The sequence below is a fragment of the Mercenaria mercenaria genome, chromosome 14 (genome assembly GCF_021730395.1).
Source record: "Mercenaria mercenaria strain notata chromosome 14, MADL_Memer_1, whole genome shotgun sequence".
NCBI lineage: Eukaryota > Metazoa > Mollusca > Bivalvia > Venerida > Veneridae > Mercenaria > Mercenaria mercenaria.
In genome coordinates, this window is record NC_069374.1 from 14131380 (window position 1) to 14151439 (window position 20060).

The 20060-nt window shown below is 35.1% G+C and overlaps 1 protein-coding gene across 3 annotated transcripts; it reads left to right on the forward strand.

Moving 5' to 3' along the window:
• Positions 1-5033: 5033 nt before the first annotated feature.
• On the forward strand, positions 5034-19909 carry LOC123527991 (uncharacterized). 3 transcript variants are annotated; one of them, XM_045307736.2, is made up of 2 exons: positions 5034-5367; positions 14887-19909. In XM_045307736.2, the coding sequence occupies exon 2, from the start codon at positions 14916-14918 to the stop codon at positions 15768-15770; it is 855 nt and encodes a 284-aa protein (XP_045163671.2). In that variant the 5' UTR covers positions 5034-5367; positions 14887-14915; the 3' UTR covers positions 15771-19909. The 3 variants fall into 3 exon arrangements, with proteins under 3 accessions (XP_045163671.2, XP_045163669.2, XP_045163672.2); XM_045307734.2 differs by lacking the exon at positions 5034-5367 and adding an exon at positions 9758-10330; XM_045307737.2 differs by lacking the exon at positions 5034-5367 and adding an exon at positions 9765-9857.
• Positions 19910-20060: the final 151 nt, after the last annotated feature.

Genomic DNA, 20060 nt, shown 5'->3' on the forward strand with positions numbered 1-20060 from the left:
GTTAATATGTTTTTCGATGCTCATTTTGGAGTCTAGAAAAGCACCAAGATTCCTTCCACAATTAGATGGTTTAATGTTTTCTTCTCCAATTTTCACAGAAACCGATTCAATATGTTTTTCGTTTCTTTGAGAGGTAAATACAATGACCAGTTTTATCGGCATTTATTTTCAACATGTTGCTGTTCATCCAAGATACAATTTCTTCGAGACAGTTTTCAACACAGCGTAAAGCATCCTTCTGAGAGACCGGATTTGTTGGTTTGAAAAATAAATAAAGCTGCCCATCGTCGGTGTAAAAATGGTGATTTAGTCCATGTTTCTTGCATATTGTACCAACTGGTTTAGTGTATATTGTGATGGCTCCCTTCAAGGTCAATGTCACAATTATGAGTCATTAGTCATATGACTTTGTTTCGTATGTATATTGATCTGCATTGCGGTGCTCTTGTTTTTATTTGGCAGATCCCTTTTTTGTTTACTTACAATATTTTTATTGAAATACTTCCCTTATATGTTTATTACATATAGCTTATTTTGTAACGTTTTCTATTATTAGCCTTAGGGAAAACCGAGACCACTTTTCTGTGGTACAATATGGATGGTACCTCCAATTTTTAGGTATTTTTATACAAATTATATAAGGACTCTTTGTTGACTTAGATTTCTTCTTTGGACTTTTTTGGAATGTCTTACCTTTGTTATTCCTGTCCTTTGGGCATTAACAGTCAAGTTCTTTAAATTTTGCTCCCATCCTCCTCTGATATAACCTTTCGGGCGTATATTGCCCTGCTTGACGGAGCTCTTGGTTATCATTTTAAAATATTATTCAAAGAGTTATCGCTTGGTCAGATGTCCACATAAATTTCTTTATTTTACAAAATATTTTTGTGTGCTCCTTAAGGACCCAGGTCTTAGAACGGTACATTTTTTTAGAATTAACTTTTAAACCTTAATTTTTTTAATGCAAGTAAACTGATCAATAGTATTAACTAGGTTGATAAACGATTTTTCACTGTCATCGGTAACAAAAAAAAAGCGTCGTCAGCAAAAAGCAAGTTTTTACCTGGTTATTAGCATTTACTCACTCTATGTCGTGAGTAAATCAATTATTCACTAATTTCATGTTCCTAACTACAAAAACAATCAAAAATATAGGATACAGATCTTATTATTTGACAGCATTCCAATTAAAAAAAAAATACAAATATATTTGTCTTGTAAATGCCAGTTGGTACGATGTTGTGCGATCTGGTAATGATCGGTCAGTAGAAGTGGGATAAATGCGGTTATCGTTTATCTCTTTAAACCACTCAGCCTGAAAACATACCCATCAAAATTTAAGGAAAACATACAGAAGTTCATGAAAACCTAAACTGTAAAAATGGGTTTTTCTATTATGTCCCGAATGGAACAGAAAAATGTAATAACTTAAACTCATCTAATCTAGAATAGTTAACCAGTATATAAGATGGCCACTCAGGTCTCTCTCAGCTTCGTTGAACATCCACGAAATAAAAATAAATGTGTAGCGTGTAAAACATAACATTCTTTCAAGTTAAAGTCAAAATAAAACGAAAACTAGCTCAAAAGAGGATAACGATAATTTCCATTTGATAACGAAAGACTAACATTGTATGGAAAAAACAGCATAAACTATATAAAATAAAATGCTTACTTGTGAATGTTACTTTTCTAAATGTTGACACCGAGTCTGGCATGAAGAATCCAAATATTCTCATATAATATTAAATGAGTAAACGAATACTTACTTAGCAGTAATAATTATCAAGAAAATGTTCATATATAAAAACCCTTAAAATATATGGATATGCATTTAAGCATTTGCGATACGTAATTGTGAACCTTATTATCTATAAGAACTTAAAGACGATGTAGTGCCTTGCCTGGGGAATCTCTCTGGAACTAAATGAATACTCCTGTTTAAATCATCAGCTATAACTATCAAGAGACTCGAAATGTCTGTAAAGGTGTGGTCGGGGGGGGGGGGGGGAATAAGCAAATAATCGAAATAATTGTTATGCTGTCAAATATTCAACCTCGAGTGAAGAATTATCAGTTGACAATCACTTAAATAGTGCACTGAAAACACGAGAAAATCGTGAATTGCAAGCAGAAAACGCGATGAAATAACTACCGGGAACTGGAGACAAAAATATTTAGCAGAGGATGAATAACGTGAATAATTTCATTTACTCACTCTATGTCGTGAGTGAATCAATTAATTACTAATTTCATGTTCCTAACTACAAAACAACAAACAAAAATATAGAATACAGGTCTTAGTATTTGACAGCATTCCAATCGAGTTAAACAAAGAATGAAATTGTAGTGTAATAATTTCAAAAGACTGATTTAGAAATATCCAAAGTTTTCACAACGCTTGCTAAAGTAAACACAGAACAGCCAAAAATAAATGTAACATAGACAAAGCATTCAAAAGATAGCCAACGCAATAATGCACGACTAAAATAAACAGCCCACGCTTTCTCTGCACAGCCAAAGTAAAAAAATCACTTTTACAGTAAATGCTTTTACAGCACGATCAAATAGGGCCAGTTTTTAATATAGCGCACGCTTTAACAGCAAACACCCACCGCTTTTAAAGCACAGCCGAAGTAAAATGACCACACAGCACGATACTCAAATAAGTATACTTATTTTTCATTGCAGTTCTTGCCAAGTCTTATATAAATTACATATCCATCTTACTATCTACATTAAGCTACAACTTGCACACCATTTGAAAATAGTAGTTTACATATTAAACATTTCATTTAGATAGAACTCGACAAAAATAAATTACAGACAACATTTCAAAGTCTAGCAAAAATGAAACGGCTAACGGTTTCGCATCACAGACTCTAAATACAAGAGTGCCAGAATGTCACAATATACACCCGTCACAGCAAATTTCTTTACACTAGCACCTGTATTTGCAAATGGATTTTTAATTGTGTGGTTGTTTAGTAATTATTGTTATTCTTTTGTTTTTCAAAGTCCACAAAAACCTCCTTACCAGGTAGAGATACATTAAAATACACCTAAAATTTGAAAGTAACATCTATGTTGTACCACAGAAGAGTGGTCTTGGTTTTCCCCTACGGTCAATTACAAAAATGTTACAATATCAGTTATTTATAGCAACAACTAAGGGAAGTTAATATTTAGAAAAATAAAAAAAAAACAAAAAAAAACAAACAAACAAACAAACGAAAAAACATAGAAAATCCTTTCCATGTAGAGATAGATAAATACACCTCAAAATTGGATGTAACATGCATATTGTACTATAGAAAAGTGGTCTCGAATTTTCCCTACGACTAGTAATGAAAATATTACAATAAGCTATTTATAGTAACAACAAAGGGAAGTAATTCTAAAGAAGGGACCTGCGTATGACACTCCGTCTCATGATGGTGTACACAGTGCCAAGTTAATCAAAATCCCTCCATGCCTGAAGAAGAAATGCTCCGGACAAAGTAATTCTTGTATTTGACATTTGGACTCTGAGTGTGACCTTGACCTTAGACTTAGGGATCTGATTATTGCGCATGACACCCCGACTGATGACGGTGAATAACTGTGCCAAGCTTCATCAAAATCCCTTCAAGCATGAAGAAGATATGCTCCGGACAAAGTCCGTGGACGCCGCCCGCCCGTCCGCCCCCAGGGGCGTTGCCATGATACGTCCCGTTTTTCAAACGGGCGTATAAAAATACAACAACATTCTCTCATGTTATCAGGGTAGTTGTATCCAAATGCTGAAACTTCCTGAAATATATATCCACTAAAACGATATACGTTAAACTAATCACAACAGCTGAAAGTAACACTTAATATATAAAACACTTATTTGGCTAGTCAGCTCTTTTGCGTTATAATCAGTCGAAACAGTAAGAACTTTTACAGTACAGTTAAAACAAAACGGACATAACTTTCTTAGCAAATTGAGCTTAACAGGCAACATTTAACCGTACAAGCATAATGTAAAAAACAGTGATTTCGCTTATCATTTTGAAACACGTTTGAAGCGACTCCCTATATTACAAATTTATACTTAGCTATTCATTGTTGTTCTTAGCTCAACAGCTTCTGAAATAATTAATATATCCACCAACGTATTTTACACTGATCTGAAAAGAACATTAAAAGATTAAAGGTTGAGCTAGAAAAAAAGTCACAGCACAATTAAAGTAAAAATGGAATACGTCAAAAATGAAAAGACAAAATCACTGTCGTTTTTAACACAACTTCGTTTATCAAAATATAATAATCATTCATTAATGCAGTACCCAATTCTGTAGCTAATGATTTCACAACACAGAAATAAGACGGTCAACAAAATGATATATAACTAAAATAAAAACAGCCAACACTTCCATAGCACGGCCGACGTTAATTACTATACCTAACGTTTTCGCAACACTAGTAATAAGGCAGTCAGCACAATTATGCACGACTAAAATAAAACCGCCCACACTTCAAAATACGGCCAAAGTAAAAGTGTCATGGCTAATGTTTTCACAACACTGACAATAAGGCAGTCAACGCAGTAATGCACGATTAAAATAAACAGCCAACGCTTTCCAAGCACGGCCAAAGTAAACGGTTTCTTTTTCACCAAAAAGTGCTAATGCTTTCCCAGCACGACCAAAGTAAAACGGTCACTATTTTCGCATTACCATATACAATACAATATTTCTTTATTGCGTCAGGAAAAAACAACAACATACATATGGGTAACAACAAGAAAGTACAATTAAATAACTTCTTTTTGTATAAATTTATAGTAAACACTGTAATAGGTCGTGGTAAGGGACAGTATTATTTGTTTGTCCGCTTGATTTGAAGTATTGATTTCAATACTGTAACAGTATATACTAGTAGGTAACCAGCTCACCTGATCCAAGTGAGTAAATAACGATTGTCTTTTACGAGAAATACTACACTATAATCCATAAAGGGTCACGAGGAAAGTATTCAATGTTGGGAGAATTGCACTTTATGAATGAGTAGGTAACATTTGTGTTTTGCGATTAACTTGAATAGATTTGGATTAATACAAACATATTTCTACTGAACATCCTTCATAATATAGGATATAAATGTGCTAAGAGATTTTGATGTTCATAACTTGGCTGTGTTAAATAATGTTAGGATTTCTGGGATTAGCTGGATTCTTTTAAATCTGAAGCGATTACAAACAAGTAAATTAAATAATGATATTAATCGCCTAATTCTATGGAGCATGAGGAACAATTCCTGTCATAATCATTGTATGGAATATTGACCAGCGGTCGGTCTCAATAGCCAATTTATGATTTGCAGAACGATATTTAAAAATTGGTAAGTAACTAAGTATAGATGCTTAGGTAATATGTTAGATAGTCCTCACAAGCATGCAAGTTGATCTTTAAAAAGGCCGTAAAGCTTACCCATATTAGAAGCTTGCATTTCACCGTGCCAATTCGAAACGAACTGGTCAATCAATGTTTGTTTTCCTAATCACCCAGCATTGAACACTAGTCATACATAGATGTACAATTAATGCAGATAATCTCATTAAACAATAAAAAAGCTTGCTTAATCTGTTTTATCTTGTAAGTTGCCTTTATCACAACAAAATAGTCTATGTATTAAAGTATGAAAATGATCCATACTGATATCAATAGTAACGATCAAGGAGTGTTTGAATATATAAAAATGGTGAATTTCCATTATCATAGGGAAGGTCCCACGGTTCGTCTGGACATATGGAATCTCCTTTATCAAAGAATCGTGTTCCGTAATCCTAGACACTGTCTTAGAGGAATAAGGTCAGTAATTCGGTCGAAAATTTGCTTCCGTAGTGTAATTCTAAAGGATAAAATAGATCCTAATTTTCCCATTTTTGCGCAAATTCGTGTAGAACGAGTGCTTTAGGCACATTTTTTCACCCAGTCTGGCTGAATACGTTCTGCATGAAATAAGACGGATTTCATGTTTATACACCTCATATGGCAAGTTTTGCAGATCGAAACCGAAATTAGGGATTCATTGTGCGGTCAAGAGCAAATATGGGTCATATTCAGCGAACATGTAGCAGAACACAACCGACTGGTATTTCACTAGGAACTATTCAATCCCCTATTTTCTTTTCATTTTTGTCGTTAATTTATGATAGAACTTTCATGAAAGATAGGTGCAGGAAAAAGTGATGTTTTTAAAGATACGTAAAGACGACCTGAAGTTGTCGTTTGTATATGAAACAGAGAAGGATTTGAATTACTGACCTAAATTTTATCAAATAAGACATTATTAAGCGGAGACAATAAGTGATGGAAAATAATGATGAAAAAAATCCCACCTCTGTGTAATCGTAGATACTTCGCATCTTTGGATGAACTCACTTTGTAACAAAGACATAAGAAACTTATCCCCAATGATAACGTGATTCCCGCGCAAACTCGAAGACGCGTCCATCTCATGATAGTTTATGAAATAGTTATCCATACATGACAAGTAAATAACAGTATTATTTATTTTAACTGTCCAATACCGTATACGGTGTATAGCTCAGTCGGGTAAAATGCAGAAAACAACAGAAATAGGAATGTTTAACTCTCTGTTCAAATCATTGTAAATGACATAATGTAGTATGTCAGATTTTTATTTTTCTAAGTTTAACTTACCACCCATAATTATTATAAGCATCAGACATTTCCCCTGCAATTACAAACACTGCAGACTGACGTAAAACGTATTTTTAAACAATATCTAAACTAATAGCCGTAGTCTGAAAAGTTAAATTATAACATTTAAGATATTTAATTTTTCATACACACATAGGTACTATATACACAACATCATTAGAGTTCACGTATCGAAAAGCACTATAAAGTGTAGATTTACTTCTGTCTATTACATTTTTATATAACAATAACTTTACACCATCCTAGTTATGCACTGTCAAATATTTTTACTTAAAACAAGAGCGTGAAAATGTGTACTTTTAATATAAGGGATTTGGTGATCATGTATTCCATTGGTTAAAACTAAGAAATTTTGATATATGCTTAATCTAAGACGTTGAATGAGGAGGTATCGCATGTTTTAGTGGCAATAGTTCAAACAGCCTTGGTCTGGCGTACAAAACACACCGAAACAAAACAATACACGTTACATTCTTACCACAAACCGACTATCTTTTGTAGGCTCGATTATTTTTTAGTATCCAACAGTATTCTAATTAACATTGAAAAGTATGAAATACCGACTGGTTTACGGTCAAACCACTCATTAGTATATTGTACAATTTGATTTACCAAACAAATTCGAGGATCCGGCTATTTCAAATTAAACTGAAACTGAATAATTTGATTAAACGCCCATTTTTATACAGTAATATGTTTAATGACGTGGTACATAGTAATAGTAATAATAATAATTATTATTATTATAACAATAATTATAATGGCAATGATAGTATACTGAAAGGAAAAAGAAACGTATATGTTTTAATTTTGCATAATTTTTGTACGAATAGGAAGTACGAATAATAAACAAGATAAAATTTGCCCATAGACTAATGTCGTGTACACAGGTTGTAACATGTCTAACTCACTGAACCGTCACAATTTCGCACGTGATTCGCTGATTAGCACTTTTCACCCTTTGCACGTGCAATTCGTGAGCCGCGGACTTTATACAGTGAAAAATCATATCGGACAGATTCTTTACGTCGTTTGGTTCAATTCCATAAAATTTGTTTTGATACGTAACGTCGTGAAATGCCACTACCAGCCGAAAGAGACAGAGGACGTGTAGTTGATTTGTTAATGCAAGGTTTCGCGCATACACGGGTCGCATGACAGGTTAGTGTTGTCCAGTCAACCGTCAGCCGACTTCGGCAACGTTTACATGCAACAGGACGGTTAGTGAACAGACCTCGCAGTGGACGTCCCCATGAGACAACCAGACGTCAAGATCGTGCGATACGTTTGGCACATCTGCGTTACCCGTTCAGGACGGCGGTGGAAACAGCATTAGACATGCCAGGACGTTACAAGAAAAGGTTTTATCCCAAAACTGTGCAAAATCGTTTGAAGGAAGTAGGCTTGAACGCCAGACGACCTTACGTTGGACAACAACTAACGCAGAGAAGACACGTCAGAACAAGATGAACTGGTTGCGACGACACAACCTTTATCAGTTTCTATGCACCGATGGAGACAAGTCCTATTTAATGACGAGTAGTGATTCACCCTTCACCGTGCTGACAGACGCATACGCGTTTATCGACGTCGGGGAGAACGATTCACGGACACATGCGTCATGAAAATTGACATATTTGGTGGTGGCTCGGTAATGGTGTGGGGCGTCATTGCCCATGGACTCAAAACGCCTCTAATTGTGGTCAACGGAAACTTAAATGCCATTCAGTACAGAGACAGAACTCTCCGTCAGTGCGTTGTCTCCATCGGTGCATAGAAACTGATGAAGGTTGTGTCGTCGCAACCAGTTCATCCAGGTCTGACGTGTCTTCTCTGCGTAAGCTGTTGTCCAACGTAAGGTCGTCTGGCGTTCAAGCCTACTTCTTTCAAACGAGTCTGCACAGTTTTGGGATAAAACCTGTTGTTGTGACGTCCTGGCATGTTTGCTGCTGTTTCCACCGCCGTCCTGAACGGGTCACGCAGATGTGTCAAACGTATCGCACGATCATGACGTCTGGTTGTTTCATGGGGACGTCCACTACGAGGTCTGTTCACTAACTGCCCTGCCGCATGTAAACGTTGCCGAAGTCGGCTGACGGTTGACTTGACAACACCAAGCTGCCTAGCGACCCGTGTATGCGCGAAACCTTGAATTAACGAGTTAACTGCACGTCCTCTGTCTCTTTCGGCTGGCAGTGGCATTTCACGACGTTACGTATCAAAACATTTTTTTTTTTAATTGAACCAAACGACGTAAAGGATCTGTCCGATATAATTTTTCACTGTATAAAGTCCGCGGCTCACGAATTGCACGTGCAAAAGGGTGAAAAGTGCTAATCAGCGAATCACGTGCGAAATTGTGACGGTTCAGTGAGTTTGACATGTTGTTACAATCTGTGTACACGACATTAGTCTATGGGCAAATTTTAATTTGTTCGTTACTGGTACTTCAAAAATTATGCAAAATTAAAACATATACGTTTCTTTTTCCTTTCAGTATACTATCATTGCCATTATTAATATTGTTATAATAATAATACTAATTATTATTATTATTATTATTATGTACAACGCCATTGAATATATCACTGTATAAAAATGGGCGTTTAATCAAATTATTCAGTTTCAGATTAATTTGAAATAGCCGGATCCTCGAATTTGTTTGGTAAATCAAATTATACAATATACTAATGAGTTGTCTGACCGTATACCAGTCGGTATTTCATACTTTTCAATGTTAATTAGAATATTGTTAGATACTAAAAAATAATCGAGCCTACAAAAGATAGGCGGTTTGTGATAAGAATGTCACGTGTATTGTTTTGTTTCGGTTTGTTTTGTACGCCAGACTAAGGCTGTTTGAACTATTGCCACTAAAACATGCGATACCTCCTCATTCAATTCTTAGATTAAGCATATATCAAAATTTCTTTGTTTTAACCAATCGAATACAGGGTCGCCAAGTCCCTTTACATTAAAGGTACACATTTTAACCTCATGTTTTAAGTAAAAATATTTGACAGTGCATAAATAGGTGGGTGTAAAGTTATTGTTATATAAAAATGTAATAGACAGAAGTAAATCTACATTTTATAGTGCTTTTCGATATGTGAACTCTAATGATGTTGTGTATATAGTACCTATGTATGTATGAAAAATTAAATATCTTAAGTGTTATAATTTAACTTTTTAGACTATGGCTATTAGTTTAGATATTGTTTAAAAAGTACGTTTAACGTCAGTCTGCAGTGTTTGTAATTGCTGGAAAAAAGTCTGATGCTTATAATAATTACGGGTGATAACTTAGAAAAATAAAAATCTGACATACTACATTATGTCATCTACAATTATTTGAACAGAGAGTTAAACATTCCTATTTCTGTTGTTTTCTGCATTTTACCCGACTGAGCTATACACCGTATACGGTATTGGACAGTTAAAATAAATAATACTGTTATTTACTTGTCATGTATAGATTACTATTTCATAAATTATCATGAGATGGACTCGTCTTCGAGTTTGCGCGGGAATCACGTTATCATTGTGGATTAGTATCTTATGTCTTTGTTACAATGTGATTTCATCCAAAGATGCGAAGTATCTACGATTACACAGAGGTGGGATTTATTTCTTCATTATTTTCCATCACTTATTGTCTCCGCTTAATAATGTCTTTTTTGATAAATGTTAGGCCAGTAATTCAAATCCTTCTTTGTTTCATATAAAAACGACAACTTCAGGTCGTCTTTACGTATCTTTAAAAACATCACTTTTTCCTGCACCTATTTTTCATGAAAGTTCTATCATAAATAAACGACAAAATGAAAAGAAAATAGGTTATTGAAAAGTTCCTAGTGAAATACCAGTCGGTTGTGTTCTGCTACATGTTCCCTGAATATGACCCATATTTGCTCTTGACCACACAGTAAATTCCTACTTTCGGTTTCGATCTGCAAAACATGCCATATGAGGTGAATAAACATGAAATCCGTCTTATTTCATGCAGAACGTATTCAAGCAGACTGGGTGAAAAAATGTGCCTTAAGCACTCGTTCTACACGAATTTGTGTAAAAATGGGAAAATAAGGATCTATTTTATCCTTTCGAATTACACCACGGAAGCAAATTTTCGACCGAATTACTGACCTTATTCCTCTAAGACAGTGTCTAGGATTACGGAACACGATTCTTTGATAAAGAAGATTCCATATGTCTAGACGAACCGTGAGATGTTCCCTATGATAATGGAAATTAAACAAAATTCACCATTTTTATATATTCAAACACTCCTTGATCGTTACTATTGATATCAGTATGGATCATTTTCATACTCTAATACATAGACTATTTTGTTGTGATGAAGGCAATTTACAAGATAAAGCTTTTTTTATTGTTTAATGAGATTAATTGCATTAATTGTACATCTATTTATGTTTGTTTGTTTTTTTTTTTTTGGGTTTAACGCCGTTTTTCAACAATATTTCAGTCATGTAACGGCGGGCAGTTTACCTAACCAGTGTTCCTGGATTCTGTACCAGTACCAACCTGTTCTCCGCAAGTAACTGCCAACTTCCCCACATGAATCAGTGGAGGACTAATGATTTCAGACACAATGTCGTTTATCAAATAGTCACAGAGATCATACACCCCGCCCGAGGATCGAACATCTATTTATGACTAGTGTTCAATGCTGGGTGATTTACTTAAACTGGTACTATTTCCAGCAGCATCGGCCTAGACTGGATGCTGGGGAGGTAAATCCTGTATGAAATTTTACAGCTGTAAAGGGTCTGTATTTTTGTTCAAAATGACAGTTAATATCATTTCAAATTTACACCTGTAGATTTCATATAACAATATTGATTTTACATCTGTAAATTTCAAGTAACAGCTGTAAAACGACTGTAAACAAGTTCGAATTATGCAAATTAGAAACAGCTGTAAAAAACTTACAGCTTTAAAAATGCCTCAGAGTTACTGCTGTAGAAATATTAAAGGTATTGAAAAAGAAGACCTTATTTTAAGGGACGAAAGCAGATGTACAAAAAGTTTTAGGATGAATTATGTTTCTCTAGAAAGTGTAGCAATTACTACAAAAAATGGCAAAATAAATGATCTTGTAAGTAAAAATCAATATGAAATATGGTTTCAGTATAGCATTTTCAAAATTCAAGAGTAGAATACAAAGCAGAAATTATGCATCAGGTCGTGTTTATAAAACTTTCTTTGTCATGAAAACATATGACAGTTTTGTAATCATTTCATTTAAACTTATCAGCTTCAAATCTAGTGTAAAGAGTTAATGCATGTACTTATACATGTCCTTTTACAACTATATCACATAATAAAACAGTTGCACTTATTAAATAATGGTTAAAATTCCAATATTTTAAAGGATGTGGTATCTCTGTGAACTTCAGTAATATCCCGTCAAAATTAATTAAAGATGGCTGACAGTACTCGTGTTCCCTCCAGAAAAGTTACAGCTGTTATTTTGAGACATGAACATTTTACAGCTGTATTTTTGTGAACTGCGTGTTTTACACCTGTAAAATTCAACTGTATTTCTGGTTATTTTCCACTTACAGGATTTTTTACAGCTGTAATTTCAAAGTACAGGCCCCGTGTTCACAAAACTATTTTTTCAGTCTCAGCTGAGTTTGAGTTTGAACTTTTTATATCAATTTTACTAAAACTTCAAGGTTAAATTCTAACTCGGACAGACCATCATTACTGAAAAATCGTTTGAAAATCGTTATTAATTTAAAATTTAGTTTTAACCATGCTATTTAGATATAAATGACAAATGAAGTTTCATTATCAAACTCAGCTGAGATTGAAAATGTTTTGTGAACACGGGCCAGTTCATTTACAGACGTTTTACAGCTGTAAAACAGTTCATATTTTCATACAGGAATTTTGACACCTGCCTTAGGCTCGGCTGGAAATAAATTGTTCCATCCATTCCAGCTGGGGACTTTCGTCGGCTACCCACGTTAAACAAGAAACTTTACATTTAACTTTTATCTATTTAAAAATCTTGAATGACAATTTTACGGTGTTCCGTTAAGGCCAGCGCCTGCTCCCTGTGAACGCGAAGCGTGAAGGAACGACGGCACGATGGCGAAGCGCGACAGTACGATGGTAACAACACGACAGTGCGATGGCGAAGTGCGACAGTACGATGGCGAAGCGCGACACTACGATGGTGAAAGTCCGTCGTACTGTCGCACTTCACCATCGACCTGTCGCGCTTCACCATCGTAGTGTCGCGCTTCGCCATCGCACTGTCGCGCTTCACCATCGTAGTGTGACCATCGTACTTTCGCGCTTCGCCATCGTACTGTCGCGTTTCACTGTCTTTTCTCTGTTTTCTTAAAAGGCCGACTCTAATTAAACTCTGTATTGTATAGTTCAGTACGACGGACTGTACTGTCACCATTGTAGTGTCGCGCTTCGCCATCGTACAGTCGCGCTTCGCCATCGCACTGTCGTGTTGTCACCATCATACTGTCGCGCTTCGCCATCGTACTGTCGTGTTTTGCCATCGTACCGTCGTACCTTCGCGCTTCGCGTTCACAGAGAGCAAGCGCTGGCCCTAACGGAACACCGTACAATTTGTAGTGCAATATCACTCAGTGAGTGCAAGCTATTTTGTATAGAATTTTGCCCACGCATTTCGGTTTTGATCTAAATTTAAAAGCCGCCTCATTTTCTTTCAGAATACGTTCCTGATTTAAATCGCACATTCGAAAGAGTGTGGGAAACGATCAATATACCTTTGTCTTTAAGAAAGGACATACACGGAAGCATATTTCGTGGGGTTAATGCAGAAAGGAGATAAGTGCCTTCTTTATTAATATACAGATGTTTCCTTTCTGCATTAAACCGACGATTTCATGATTTGACCGATAAGAAATTACGTGCAACAATATTATGCGCAATTTCTTCGTATTATTTATAAATAGAATTTAAGGCCAGTTCAACAATTGCTATTTCTTAATAATTTTATAAATTTGACATACTGACATATTAATCTTTAAAAAAAATCTATATGTCATCCATAAATTATACTTTGTGTGTTTTTCTTTTATAAAATATTTATTGTATAGATAAGATAAAAGATAAGATAACAACTTAACAACAACGATTTTCTGACGGTTACATACTAAGCGTACAAATGCAAATATCATACAACTTATTTCCAGTATGGCCTTCAATTAAATTTCATGTACATTCATACATTTACACAATCATACAGTCAATTTTTATTCAAACATTTATACAAAAATACACATATCAGAATAACTTAAATATTTCTTCGACAAAACACGTCTCAAATCATAGAAGTCTTAAAAGCATAATATACAAAAATTGTAAGTATAACAGTAGAAGTCTAGAATTTGTTGTCACAATCCACGCATACGGGTATATATTTGATGCTCACCAGAAATGTAAAATACATAATTATGTAACAATACTTGCATGTATAATTATAACAGAAAAGTTGCAATAATGTTTAACCGCATTTAAGTTGGATAAGGTTATCCTTCTTGTTTCATCACATCGTAATATCACACGACAACAAACATTCGGGCTTTAAAATTCAAACCCTTGCGACACTACCTATTGCAAACCTGGTAAAAGGAAAGTCTGTCCATGTAATAATATACATGTTCCAGATTTGGATTGTAAGATAATACAATTATTACTATTATTGTTAACCGAATTATTCAACATTCACGTTCATTTGAAGAAAACATAATAACATTAATGCAACAACATTTTTGCTATTACAAGTAAAAAACTACGAAAAAAAAAATGCAGCAAGAGAAAATTATTAAAAGCACGCTTGAACGCAGACATACTAAAGACGATTAATCGAGAGAGTTAAATGTACACATGGCTTTAGTTTTGTTGAAATTTCGTTCTCTTGCAATAATCTTATGATTTGTTAATCACAATGAATTGCTGATTTTTTGTCTGCATGTAGTTATTCTGCAAATATAATGATAACATTTCTAAAGTGCATATAATTTAAGAAATGTGAGGAGACTTGAATTACGAAATGAGTTCTTCGTTTGATACAAACATAAACTAGTGTAATAATTGTGTGAAGAGATTCAAGGTTATTTGACAAAAAATGTTCTTCTATCATTGGATTTCTTTTTAGAAGACAGCATTTTGGTACTGGGAGCCGGCATGTCAGGAGTCAGTACAGCAAAGGCGCTACATGATGCCGGGTACAAGAATATCCTGATGCTTGAAGCGACGTCTAGAATTGGCGGACGGATTAAACATGAACGACTTGGCAACTACACGGTTGAGTTGGGTGCCATGTGGATCTACGGCAAAGGTTCAAACCCCGTATACAATATGGCTAAGAGGCATAACATATCTTACACAGACAATTCCCTAAATGACTGGACAGTGCGAGATGAAAACGGAAATGACGTCACCGGAGCAGCGGGTTTTGCTTACTCTAAGTTGCAAGACGCTCTCACAAATTCTAGGCAGCTGATACAGAAGGCTGAAGACGACTTTTCAGTTTTAGCGGGACTGCGGAATTCAGATTGGAGACCAACGAATGCAGTTGACGACGTCATAGAAACTTACCTACTGGATTTTGAAACCGGTATGCCTCCATCAACATTGTCCGGTAAGAAACTGCACTTAGATGATACTTTTGAGGATTTTGGAAATTATGATATGATGGCAGTCAAACATGAGACTGGTTTTACGGATATAGTGAAAGGTTTACTTGAAGGTTTCATGCCTGAAACAGATCCTCGTCTTATGTTTAATAACACGGTAGTATTGATTGAACATGGAAATGATTCGGTTAGAGTATTTACTGATGACGGAAGAATGTTTGAAGCTGATTTTGTTGTCGCTACATTCAGTTTTACAACAACGAGAAGTAAAATTCTCTCCGCCTTTGCCACCGAAAAAACAATTAGCAATAGATATGTTTGGTTTCTGCCGATTCACTCATATATACGTCCAATTTCCACGTTCTTTCTGGGACGAAACAATGTACATTCTTCGCGCATCTAAAATTCGGGGACATTTCAGCTGCTGGCAAAACCTGAACACGCTTTACTCGGGATCGAACATTCTACATCTTTCTCTGTTTGGAGACGACGTAACATGGGTTGATAGGTCAACCGATGACATGGTCATACAAGAAGTTCTGAACATCTTGCAATCACTATACCCGAACGTTACCATTCCAAAACTGTCCGGGTTCAAAGTTTCCCGGTGGAACACGGATCGACTGACACGAGGAGCGTTTAGCTACTGGCCTACCGGATTCACTGTTGAAAACATGAAGAACCTCCAGGCGCCGAATGGGCGGTTATTCTTTGCCGGGGAGCATCTAGATCCTCTTCATTATGGGTTCGTCCACGGTGCGTATAGATCTGGCCAACGTACCGCGGATGAGCTTGTACAGTGTATAGAAAACCCGACAAAGTGTGCATGGTCATCCATGACGTCAGATGAATAAAAAGGGGTCAATGTTTAGGTGAAGCAGGGGAATATAGGACAAGTGTCTTGACATCTCATTTTGAAATTGTTTCATCTTTGTTGGTAACAGTTATCCAGCAAACAGAAGACGTCTTGAAGACGTCTTCATTTGATTGTATTATGGTCACGACGTCTGTGACCAGAAAAGACGTCTTCTTATGTAGTTTTTACCTACAAAATAAAGACGTCTTTAAATTAATAGACGTTTTAAAGCAAAATTGAATCAAAGCATAGTAACGGGGCACTTGCGTCTTCTTCCGGCGATTTTCATATGTATAGTTCTTTTTCTTATCTCAAAACTGCATGGAAGTCGAAACAGCAGGATCTTGGGGTAGATACAGGTCTAGTTTCTAGCTTGGTGGACCCTACTGACTTCTGCTGTTGTTTTAGCAGGGTCGGTCGTTTGTACAAACATTTTTAACAAGGTAGCGGAGTTTAAAGACAACAACCCATGAATTAAAGAAGTAGGGTTGCAAAAAGTTTTAATGTTTTGGTGTCACGATTACGTGAGCCGTGACGTCAATACATTTTATTTCTAGGGTCGGCTAAACAAGAAGTTGATTTCGCAGAAATGTGTAGAATTATACAACCCTTGCTCCAAGAATTGTGAAAGTTGGTGTATTATGTGATATCTTGTTAAATTTTGAAAAATAATTAGATTTTTCTATTCTACTCGATACTTTAAACCTAGCTACATAGAAATAGTTTTTAAAGTTTGTCTTCTTGCTTATAGACTAAGTTAGGAATAAGATTCTTATTTGTCAAAACATTATTCTATATATCTGAAAATTGTGTTTTTGATATGTGGAAGTCGACAAAATGGCTCTTCTTAATAAGTAGCCTTATTTTTTAATACATAACGAATTGTCAAGAAAACATTCACTCAAACATTATATGTACAATAGACTGGTGAACATAGAAAGTAGTATTGATTAGGTCAAGAATGTGTATTATTTGTTGTTGCCTGCTGTCAACTGTAGATTTGTTCTTTAGTTTTCGAAACGCTATAACATACTGTAATCCAAAGACCGTCACGCAGAGGTACATCCAAAATGGTATACATGTGTAGCTTTTGAATTCTGAACCTTTCTAGAACAGTTCTCACTTATATGCCAATCCTGCTAGAACAAATCATAATTCTCGTTTAATTTATCTATCAAAATAGAGAAAAGTGGAAACTTCACAGGTCGCTATTTAGCAACTGTACAAAAAAAACTTGAAACCTAGCAAAAAGTCATGGGAGGTGAGAAAATTTAAAATCTTGGCGATCTGATTACTAGGAGAATGATCTTGGAATTTAAATTTTGAGGTGTTGAATGTTTGGAGTTGAACTTTTCTGTGTGTTGTGCCTGCAGTAAGTGTATTCTAATACTGTACGATGTGCATTGCCTGTAGTCGTCTGATTTTACAATATTATTTTCATATCCTTCTAATTTACGCTTGATAATTCTTTTGATTTACTAATTTATCATCACAATTTAGCAATTGTTGGAAATATGCTTCCACTTACAATTATAGAAAAAAAAACTTGACACATAGCAAACATAAATAATATTAGAGTTGACCTATTGGAGATCTGATTACTTAGAGAATAGCATTTGATACCCTGGCGAGCAGTAGGCCCACAATGACACTTTTGTTTGTTTTATCTTTCTTGAATGATAAGCGCAGTTTGGAAACAAAGGAAGCGCAATTATGTACACAATGAGTTTGTAGTTTCTGTTGAATAAACATTGTTTGGAAACACAAATATGGTATAGGTAGACAGCAGGAAATACAAACTTTACTTTAACTTTATCAAACAGCTTCGACTAACATTTTGAAGCATATAACGTAGCTTAAAACATCAGCAGACATTCTTCTTACAAACAAGCACAAATAAGGCTGATATTTGACATGAAAATATGTTTTACTAGTCGGGAAAAATCTATTTATATGGACTAAATTCGAGTAGACCATGGTGGCATATCCGGCGGATAACTACCTTCGAATTCGTGCCTTAAATACCAGCTCCTGTGAAAGTGAAGGTTACACACTTATTACTAGTTCGATAAGTAAACGTCGGACTTCAATATTTTACGATTTTGACATTTCATATAGTCCGATGTTTTATCGAAGTTTTTATAAATTTCCCGGTAGACCTTTCCGCAAAATATCTTGCGGAAGGTTTTACAAGTTCACGGTGGAAGTGACTAAAATGTGATAGGTAAATACCAACAACGGACAAAGAAAACCTATTTTACATATCCATTGAACATACTGTCTTACTGAAATTAGCGAACTGTCCTCAAGTGTGAAATTTACATCCATTTGCTTTTGCATCACAACACGAAACTGTCCAATTTTCTTTATTATAAAAATTATTTTAGACGCAAAGTATTCTCATGGTAGGATTTTATAAAAAAAAATGCGGCCCGTTACTAAGGTATTGTCTGTGTAGTGTGCATATGATTATAGTTGATGGGTGTAACCAGCATTTATTGGTTGTGTTAAATTAAAATTTTTTTCATTAAGTTATGAGTTCATATAAAAGCAGTTTAAAAATCTAGTCTACATGCATTCGACGGTACAAGTGCGTTAAATAATGGCCGTAGATTTTTTTTACTAGTGCGTTGTATTGTTCATGATATTTAATTAAATTACGCTAGAATATTCTGTGCTATGTGTCGGGGAAGTAATTCCTGGCGCAGTTTAAATTATGGTAAACCAATGTATCACGTGTTTGAGTGTTTTCCTACGTTACACTTCAATAAAATAAGGTTGGAATTTTTGCTATGTAAATGGCTGTCATTCAATTAAACTTGACACAGGGACATGTTGAACGTCCAAATATTATAAGGCGCCCTGTGCAAATTTAATGTTATTGAACTAACTTCTTACCAGAACCACATGTTTTTCGAAAGGTTTCAACCTTTCTGTGCTTTCAGCGCTTTGATTTATGTTGTGATATGCGTTATGACGCCTATAAAATATTTTTATATAGTGAAGATTCATATCTCTATGCACTTTTTTGTTTTTCTAAAAAACAAATTTTTTCAAATTGATAATATTGTTTACTTCCTGTAAATATAGATCGGCCACGTTTATTGAGCCGTGACTAATTTATGCAAAACAGTTGATTCGCCAAAAAAGGGTACGAACATATATGTAATACATGTACATAGTTAAGTGGTATAAGTTATCGAGATGAATGTAAACGAATGCATGACACAAAGGATATGGCGTCGGCTTTCAAGACTTGCTTTTCGAGGTTTGAGCCTTGGTAAGTTTACTTTTTTTCAATCGTTAGTTTTAATAAAGACCTTATTACGGAGGGTTTGCAAACAGTTTCATCTTCAGATCGGTCTAGGTGTATTGCCTATGTACAGCCAGTTGAATAGAAATACTGGGAGTTAGATATTGCTACAGACAATCTCCCAGCACCGGTGATCATACCAGATTCTGATACATCATCTCACCCAGAGACTGACACAGCTGAAGGGTCGTCAACAGACACAGCAAGTGAAGTTGAAATTATATGACATGAATTAAATTGCAATAAAAGTTGCAAAATATATAAAAATATATAGAAACAATGAAAAACAAATATTATCATTAAATTATATAAAATGGTTTCTAAAAAGCGTCTTCAAAGATTCTTTACTAAAATAAAATAAAAATAATTTATACTAGAGAAAAAAATACGGTCGTAATCTGGGCTTGAACTCGCACCTCAAGGTTTGTAATCATTAGCTCTACCAATTGCACCAGCGATATAATCAAGTTCATGGTAAACAAACCATACATATCAACTTACTTTATAGAGGTTTTTCAGATTTT

Coding starts and splice junctions, on each gene's coding strand:
- LOC123527991 (XM_045307734.2), top strand. CDS start 10,210: ATGAGATGGACTCGTCTTCGAGTTTGCGCGGGAATCACGTTATCATTG. Junction 10,331..14,886: donor GTATCTACGATTACACAGAG/GTGGGATTTATT, acceptor ATTTCTTTTTAG/AAGACAGCATTTTGGTACTG.